Source organism: Palaemon carinicauda, chromosome 20, assembly GCF_036898095.1.
Source record: "Palaemon carinicauda isolate YSFRI2023 chromosome 20, ASM3689809v2, whole genome shotgun sequence".
Lineage (NCBI taxonomy): Eukaryota > Metazoa > Arthropoda > Malacostraca > Decapoda > Palaemonidae > Palaemon > Palaemon carinicauda.
Genome location: NC_090744.1, coordinates 95,719,408 through 95,729,442, shown reverse-complemented (window position 1 = coordinate 95,729,442; position 10,035 = coordinate 95,719,408). Strand labels below are relative to the sequence as shown.

General features: G+C 36.0%; 1 protein-coding gene across 2 annotated transcripts in view; it reads right to left on the bottom strand.

Moving 5' to 3' along the window:
• Nucleotides 1-10,021, bottom strand: part of LOC137614329 (C-type lectin domain family 4 member M-like) — a 13,656-nt gene extending 3,635 nt beyond the window's left edge. Inside the window, exons 1-3 of one of the 2 annotated variants that reach the window (XM_068344091.1) lie at nt 9,389-10,019; nt 1,966-2,112; nt 776-898 (exon numbers count right to left, since the gene is read on the bottom strand). In XM_068344091.1, coding sequence (XP_068200192.1) covers nt 776-898; nt 1,966-2,112; nt 9,389-9,659 — 541 coding nt within the window. In that variant the 5' untranslated portion in view covers nt 9,660-10,019. Of the gene's footprint in view, nt 1-775; nt 899-1,965; nt 2,113-9,388 lie in introns of both variants that reach the window. The other variant, XM_068344092.1, reaches the window with a different exon arrangement.
• Nucleotides 10,022-10,035: the final 14 nt, after the last annotated feature.

Here is a 10,035-nt window from a genome sequence, read left to right as displayed (position 1 = left end):
CTGAAAATAAATACATTTATCTTTTCATAACGTCTAAAGAAATCCTCAGAATCCCTTGTGCAATTACAAAATCTGCTCTAACCACAGCATTGGAATCTATAAGGATTAGAGAATTGTAGTTGAGGCAACGATACACAACGAAACTCACGCAATGAAATTCAACTTATAACAGCTCAGCCACAGATTAAATGCATAGGTTATAAGGTAGCCAAAAGCGATAGGTAACGAAAAAGAGTTATTCAAAATGTGACAGATACCACAGACAGATAAGCGATTCAACCATAAGCAATGCTAAATAAAGCTGAGTCCAATTAATAATTGCATTAACAATACAGCAGATAACAGCAAAAGACAGTTCATGTGCTCATATATACAATATTCACGGGTAAGAAATTATTACAGGTAAATGTTAATAGCTTTCTAAATCCAGCTGATCCTCCTTATGTCTTTCTTGCCCTCTGTTATATACATTTCTCTTATTGTTAAAAGTATTCTGTCGATTGGCTAGTGAGAGACCAAAGATGTACACGAGGCCTCATATCCCCTTTCAACTATTTACCATAGTTATGGGCCACCCTATATCTACTCAAGTTTCGAGTATTGGTTAAGTTAGATTTAAAAACTCCATCAAAGAAAAACCTTACTCTTCTTACGGACAAGAATCCGTGCCTGCATACAGCTGTCTTAATCTAAATTAACCAACGTAAACAACTGTCTACATTAATATTTTGTTAGAACAATAAACAGGTTTCCAAATCTCATTTTCATCCCTTACTTGTACTTCTCTTGTTGACCTCCTCCTCTTCGTCAGCCTTCATCTGAATGGCTTTAATCTTGCGAAGATTCTCCCTCTGCATCTGCATGTGAGGCAACATGGACTCCAGTAAGCCCCTGGCCTCTACAATAAGGAAACCACCAATGAGCAAGATTATGGAATTCCTTCCATTTCAGAAATCAAAATCGTATTACACGAATTTTCGAGACGAGTATTTTCTGCTATACCCAGAGTTCCACGCACATCATTACAAACAAATACAGTGTACACTGTTAAAATTATGCATTAAAAAACGGTAAAAGCATGGTAATATTTATTGCAGGATTTTTACCGTTTTGAAAACGAATATATTGACGTAAAGGAGTGATATTACGGTCAACAACCGTAAAAGATAATAACAAAGTAAGGTAAAATTACGGTCGCCTGTATTTTACTGAAAGACACATGAGAAAATTATATTTTTACGGAAAATTTCCAAATAGAATTTCGATTTTTTTTAAACAGTGTAGTTTCCATGTCATATTATTATTTGTAGTACATTATGATATATATATATATATATATATATATATATATATATATATATATATATATATATATATATATATATGTATGTGTGTGTGTGTATATATATAATATGTTTTTCTACCCAGTTTAACACACAAGCAGTTTTATTATATACGTGGCTGTGGCCCACCAAGTGTAGATATTTCTAGTCTGCAAAAACAGATCTTTATTTTATCAATTATTTGATAGTAATTTCTTATGTGACTTCTTTATAATTAACGCAACATCTGGTTTACGACGGTGAGTATGTCTGTCTGTCTATTGTATTAATGTTCATTGATATCTTAATTAAGGATCAGGATCTCTTAATCCTGTTAAGAAAATTAAACCTAAACTAGTTATTCTAACATATTCATATATGGCAACAAGAAAACGATAAAGAAGATTTATCATCCGATTTAAATATGGAATATAAACGGCATTGCACGAAAGATAGATTGATTGATCAATCTGTATCTATTATTAGTATAAAATAAACCGTACTTTCTTATACCTACAAAGTGTTAATTAAATGGAAGATTTTTGCTTATGTCAACAAGGAAAGTAAATTATTCATTAAAAAAAAAAAGAAAAAAAAATGATTTCATTTGTGATTACGTAAGCATATTTTGCTCCTCACATACCTTGGTCGAGAGGAGATTTCTGAAGCATCTTCCTGGCCACCGCTTCCTGGAGATCAACCAGCGTCTCCTGGGCGGCCGTGATGCTGTAACCCAGGTTTCTCTTCCTCCTGCATCGCTCTTCCGTGTCATCGTCGGGGAGTCTTCCATCTGTAAAAGAAGAAAAAGAAGAAGAAGAAGAAAATGAGTCTCTAAAGTGGCTTACTCCACATTTATAATTATGAAGAAGAAATTGCAAGAAAGAATGATACAACTTACGTTCATATTCTTGTTTTGATTTTCTATTTATTTACGTACATGTTTATCTATTATATATGTAAAATGTTATTCTAGCTCAGTTTGATTGTCATTATCATTATAATAGTTTTTTTTTGTATCGCACGCGTTTCATACACGCTCATACACTGTAAGGCTATTGCTTGTTTTATATTGTTGGTACTTTTTGTGTCATTGTTGCCCTCAACTGTTTGGATATAAGATCGTTATCTTGTTAAATAAAGTCACTTACATTAAAAAAAAAAACAATAGCATTACAGTGTATGAGCTTGTATGAAGCAAGTGAGGTAGATATACCTTTTTGGCTCCATTAGAGCCTAAATGCATTGCTTTTGCCTTTCTCCTGCTGCCTTTCTTTTGCTAATAAGGAGTTGGAAATTAACAATACAATTATGATTTACAATTAATAAAGAAAATAATCCAAAATTGCCAATGCTTCCTTGACTTTAGTGCTGCCTTTGACCGTGTTAATCATGAGGCCCTTGTTTTCAAACTGAAACATTTGGGAGTGGGTGGGTCGTTTCTTAGCATAATTATTGATTTTTTAAGTAATAGATCTCAAAGAGTTGTTGATGGGCACCATAGTGAGTATAGGAATGTAATATCCGGTGTTCCACAGGGTAGTGGTCTTGGCCCATTATTTTTCATACTATATACACATGACATGTGGTTTGGCCTAGAAAACAAGCTTGTTGCATATGCAGATGATGCTACTCTCTTTGCATCAATTCCATCCCCTGAATGTAGATCTGGGGTTGGTGAATCCCTTAATAGAGATTTAGCTAAAATTAGTGCATGGTGCAAATTATGGGGTATGAAGGTGAATCCTAACAAAACTCAAAGTATGATTGTAAGTAGGTCAAGGACGTTGGTTCCTCAACATCCGGATCTCAGTATTGATAATGTTTCCTGAAATTTGTATGACTTTTAAAATTTTAGGTGTGATTCTCGACAGAAAATTTACTTTTGAGAAACACATTAGGTCTGTGTCTTCTTCAATTGCACAAAAAAATTGGCTTATTGAGAAAGTCTTTTATGATTTTCGGTGATCAATCTATTCTGAAGAAGTGTTTTAATTCTTTCATTCTACCTTGTTTTGAGTATTGTTCTCCGGTCTGGTCTTCAGCTGCTGATTCTCATCTTAATTTGTTGGACAGAAACTTACGGTCTATTAAATTTCTTATTCCTGATCTAGATATTAATCTCTGGCACCGTCGTACAATTAGTTCATTATACATGTTGTATAAGATTTTTTTATAACTCTGACCATCCTTTACATTCAGATCTCCCTGGACAATTCTATCCTGTTCGTAATACTAGGCAGGCAGTTAATTCTAATAGTCAGGCCTTCTCCAGTATGATGCTCAATACTACACAGTACTCTAAAAGTTTTATTCCAGCTGTTACCAAGTTGAGGAATGATCTTCCTAATTGGGTATTTGAATCAGTAGAACTTCAAAAGTTCGAAGTTGGAGCAAATGTTTTTATGTTGACCAGGGGGACATGAGTCTTCTTATAGTTTATAAATGACATATTTGTTTTTGACGTTGTTAATAGTTTATATATGACATATCTGTTTTGACGTTGTTACTTTATTAGAATGATTTATTGTTAATTTGTTCTCATCATTTATTTATTTCCTTATTTCCTTTCCTCACTGGGCTATTTTTCCCTATTGGAGCCCCTGGGCTTATAGCATCTGGCTTTTCCAACTAGGGTTGTAGCTTGGCTAGTAATAATAATAATAATAATGATAATAATAATAGACAAATGTTTTATGTCAACCACTACCCAACCTCCCCCTCCCCCAATCAACCATCAATTAATTTTATACATGCTAAAATGAAACCTCTGGATATGAATTCCATCATATCACAAAACACAAAACTATATAATTTCATTGGAAAATTCAAAATTGAATATTCCAAAAACTATTCGCCAGACGGGTTATGAAAATGAAAATTGAAAAAATTGGGATTCGAACGAATTTCAAAATCCTAATATCTTTTCAAATAAAATCGAGGTTAGATTTTGATATACTTTAAGGACAGACAGAGACACATACGATCACGTAACCATTATCTTCTTTGTTGTGGGATAATAATAATAATAATAATAATAATAATAATAATAATAATAATAATAATAATAATAATAATAATAATAATAATAATAATGATAATAATAATTTTCAAAGAGGAACATATAATATTTTTCAAAGAGGAACATATAATATTTTTCATAATTCTTTTAAAATTGTCATTATAGTTGAGATATATCTATCCAGGGTAAAGGCATTTTTAACGAGGTTAAAATTACTTATGGATTTTGGAAATTAATTCAAGTGAGGTAAATTGTCACTAACTCGTGCGGTACTTAATCAAATTCAAATCAGAGAAAAGAACTTAAGAGCAAATAATAATAATAATAATAATAATAATAATAATAATAATAATAATAATAATAATAATAATAATAAACTGCACCATAAAATGGTGTGAAATCAAATATCAAAAGAGCTCACCTCATTTCGATAATTTTTCGAGAATGCTACATGCTAAAATGCGTTGGTTTAGGCAGTTCCGCTATAGCCTCGATTATTATGCAAAATAGTGGTATCCGGCGTTTTTGTCTAAATCAATTTGTCGAAAATACAATGTATCTAAAACAAATATTTGATTGAATAGCGCCAACAAGCTATATTTTTTTCTTCTCACCTCATGAAAGTTCACTAAATTTTTTTTTTTTTTTTTTTTTTTTTTAATACAAAGGACGACACGGGAAAACTGGGTCGGGGGAATTCGAAGGATTTTGCGAGGAGGCTGTTAGGTACTAACAGAAAGGCAAGGCGAATGCAAGTAAAAGTTTATTCAACAGATAACAAGCTTATATACAAGCAGTTGAGAGCAAGAATGTCACAAAAATTCAAACAATCTGAAACATGCGATGACAAGCTTAGACAGATTTTTTTCTATTATCAGTGCGGGAGAGAGCGAGAGATAGAAAAAACAAAAGCATTAGTGTAAGTTTGTGTATGAAACATGAGCGGTACATGGCTCCGCCTCTAAAACATACAGCACATGTAAATGCACAGGAGATACGTAGGTTTTAGGCGATAAAGGGAGACCCAGTCTTCTTGGCCATGAATGTTAATTAAGAAAGCCTTCGGTGTGCGAGGGATCGCGAAGAAAGAGTCCGTATAAGGGGGTACCAGTGTTGGCTTACTAGTGCCAGCGTTTTGGAAGACGTTTGTTGCGGCGTGTAAATCTTTCGTTATGTGTTGCTTCAATGGGGGCTTGTACGTCTGAGTAAATTTTCACACAATGTGCTATAGGCACTGGAGATTGTCGGAGGAGGTTGCAGACAGAAAAATTCAGCAGGGATGATCAATGAGTTGCCATACACCATTTCAGAGTCCTAAGGATGCCCTTGATGCCGAGACATCCAGGGCATCCTTAGGAGTGGTCCTTACTCCCAATAGGACCAAGTGAAACTAAGTAAACCAGTTGGAATCATTGCAACGGGATATTAAAGCTGCTTTAAGGGTGCGATGAAAACGCTCAACCATTTCATTGGGAGCAGAGTTGTTGGCAGGTGTCTGATTCGCTATGATGTCATCAACTAAGAGGTGAAAGTGGTACCCCTGTCAGAAGTAAATCTCACTATCCACCCTGAAGCAGACATTGTAGTTTGCATGGGAATAGAAGTGGAGTGGACAATGACAGTAAACTGATAATGGTGCCTTTGTGATGTGGGTAGGGGACCTATTACATCGACGTGAATATAGGCAAAATGACACTAAAGTTGAGAAAAGGTACCCACTCCTGATTCTGTGTTGGTGTACTTTTGGAGTTTATCAAGAAGTAGAAGGACGGACCTAATCCTTAGCATCCATAGTACTGCCAGGCCAAACGAACTTCGCCTTTAGTAGCTCTGTGCAGTAGATCGTCTTGAGCGATGTGAGAGCCCAAAAGATGAAATTAAACACCTGTCGGGGCAGGTATCAATGGTCATGGTCTACCAGTACTGACGTCACAAAGGAGGGCGGTGTTGGAGTTGTCACGGGTGACGTCTTCCCACCAGAGGGATGTGCATGATGTCCTACATGCTACGTACTCTGATCTTTTTGTGATCAATGTGTTTCTTGACAGGGTATTGGCAAAGGGATTAATTTTCCAAGAGACATGTTGGAGGGTGCAGTAGTATTCAGTCACGGCGGAGAGATGTCAGTGTTGACAGGTGGACCAGGCATCGGACTGTTGAGTGATGGCGTGCACCAGGGGAATGGGGTTTGTGCAACGGACAGCAAAATTTACCACCAGCAATTCGTGGTCGAAAGTAGAGTAGCCAGATTGTGCCTTGAACAGTTTTCTACTGACGAAGGCCAATGGGTAGGGCGAGCCATTGACCACCAGCTCAAGTACCGTGGGCTTAAGGCCTTTTGGCAAAGGTCCATTTCTTCCATTTCGGGGAACGTTTGTTTAGCAGCTGCCAAATGATCAAGGACTAGAGCTTCAATCTGGCAAACACTGGGTGCCCCGTTGTCTTGATATGGTGTCCTTGGGGATTGCCGCAAGGACATTCTGCTTTGCTGCTTGAGAGAGTCACACCCTTAATGAAAAACTAAACTTTGGCACAATGGAACCAAGCGAACACTTCTCTGCTGGCGAAGGTCGGGAGTTTCAACAATGCAGCATGGGTCACAGAGTCATGATCAGTGGTCGGCATCTTAACAAGGTTAGGGCGTAGCATTGGGAGAAAAAAGTTGGTGAGAAGCTGGTCACTCTGGGATTCACCAATTATTCTTCTTCTTCTTCTTATCATTATTATTATTATTATTATTATTATTATTAGCTAAGCTACAACCCTAGTTGGAAAAGCAAGATGCTATAAGCCCAACTGCTCAAATAGGGAAAAATACCCCGTGAGGAAAGGTAATAATGAAATAAATATACGATATGAGAAAGAATTAGCAATACAATATTTTAAAAACAGTAACAAAATCTAAACAGATACGTCATATATAAACTATAAAAAGACTTATGTCAGCCTGTTCAACATAAAAACATTTGCTCCAACTTTGAACTTTTGAAGTTCCACCGATTCAACTACCCGATTAGGAAGATCATTCCACAACTTGGTCACAGCTGGAATAAAAAAACTTCTAGAATACTGTGTAGTATTAAGCCTTATGATGGAGAAGGCCTGACTATTAGAATTAACTGCATGCCTAGTATTACGAACAGGATGGAACTGTCTGGGAAGAACTGAAGGTAAAGGATGATCAGAATTATGAAAAATCTTATGCAACATGCATAATGAACTAATTGAACGATGGTGCCAGAGATTAATATCTAGATCAGAAATAAAAGTTCCTGTCTGACAAATTGAGATGAGAATCAGCAGCAGAGGTGAATGCAAGTACAGTTTATCTAACAGATAAAGAGCTTATATATAAGGAGTTGAGAGCAAGAATGACAAATATTTAAACAATGTGAAGGGAGAGAGTGGAGAGAGCGCGAGATATAGAAATAGTAATAGCATTATGGTGTATGAGCGTGTATGAAACACTTGAGGTACGGTATCTTAATATGCCTTGATGTAGTTTTGTGGAAACTGAACAGTAGGGTTTCCTTGACAAATCGGTAATTAAGGGATGAATATGGAAGTGACTGTTGTGGTATGTTATACTCTGGAGACCCATCTACCCCGGTAAAGGAAACAGCTGAATATTGATGCACAAACACACAGAAAATGGCTGAATATTGATACACAAATATGTGCAATGGCTGAATATCGATACAAAAAACAATACACGAAACCAGTAAATATTGATACACAAACAAACACACTGAAACGGCTGAATATTTATACACAAACACACACGAAACGACTGAATATTGATAAACAAACAAACATACAATGGTTAAATAGCGCTACACAAAAACATACACAAAATGCCTAAATATTGATAAACAAATACTCGCAAAAAAACCGCTGAATATTGATACACAAACAAACACATTTTAACGGCTGAATATTGATACAAAATACACACGAGACCAGTTAATATTGGTACACAATCACACACGCGTAACGGGTGAATATTGATATACAAACACACACACACACAAAAATAACTGAATAATGATACACAAACAAGCACATGAAACGGCTAAATATTGTTACACAATCACACACAAAACAGCTGAATATTGATACCCAAACAAACACACGAAACGGCTGAATATTGATACAGAAACACACACAAGAAACGGCTGAATTTTGATACACAAACAAACACACAAAAACTGTTAAATACTGATACACAAACACACACTTAAAACCACTGAATATTGATACACAAACACACACACACAAACGGCTGAACATTTATACACAAATACGCAATGGCTGAATATTGATACACAAACACACACACGAAACAGTTGAATATTGATACGCGAACAAACAACGAAACAGCTTGATACTGATACACAAACACACACATGAAACGGCTGAATTCTGATATACAAACACTCGCACAAAATGGCTGAATATTGATACACAAACAAACACATAAAAATGGCTCAATTTTGTTATACAAACACACACATACAAAATGACTGAATATTGATACTCAAACAAACACACAACACGGAATATTGACACACAAACATGCACAAGAAACATCTAAATATTGATACACAAACACATGCAAAACAGCTGAATATTGATACACAAACATACTGAAACTACTGAATTGATGCACAAACAGATACGAAACGGTTGAATATTGATACACATATACTAACAAAAACCCCTGATTATTGATACAGAAACAAACATAAACAGCTGAATATTAAAACACAAACATACACACAAAACGGCTGAATATTAATGCACAAACACATGCGATGGTTTCCATTACGAATAATCCCAAATAATGCTCTATTTGATGCAATACCTTCACATCATAATCACCTACAATAACTTCATCAGTAATATAAATAATAAAAATAGTTTTCATTATTCTTATCATCAAGATGATAACGACCATGTGGCAGATGGCAATTACTATTTCCTTGTTTCATCAGCATTTTACACAGTAGGCCTACACTAAAGGGAAAAACGAAATCGTGCCTATTACCTTTCAAGGCGCTTTTTCTAAGGAGATCTGTCAAATTTTGATTGATTGCGTCGATAACCTGGTTATTTGAGGTGAGATACTCCTGAAACCTCCTATTCTTCGTCTTGTTCCTGAAGGAGGTGGCTGTCAGCGCCGCGTACAGCGTCGGCAGCAGGATGTGCTGCATAAGGAAGGACGTCTGCAACAGGGAATTGTTCAGCAAGGGAGACGCCTCTGAAGGGGAGGACGGCGGTAGATAATGCGCTGAAAAGTTCACCAACTGATCCGCCATGGCTTCTTTTATCTTTCTCTCTTGGTTATTTTGGATAATATTTCACTCGAAAGACGTGACTTGCTTGCTTGCTTGACGTGTTAGAAGAACATGGCTGGCTTGATATGCAAATGATGTGGTAGCTCTCCTGGCAGTGTTTCAGTTAGAAATTATCTGCAGAATAGGAGACCCATTTCGCTTACTATATTCCTGGTTTTTTTTTTCGGTCAGGTTTCTATAAATAAAACTTACTTTCCAACTACTCAAGCATGAAATCCCCACCACACTTATCAACTTCCCCGTGGGAGGGGACACTATAAAAAGAAAGAAGTTAAGCAACTAGATTAGCTGTGACACATGACATGCTCGAAGATATCAATAGCCTGCTCTGACAGAC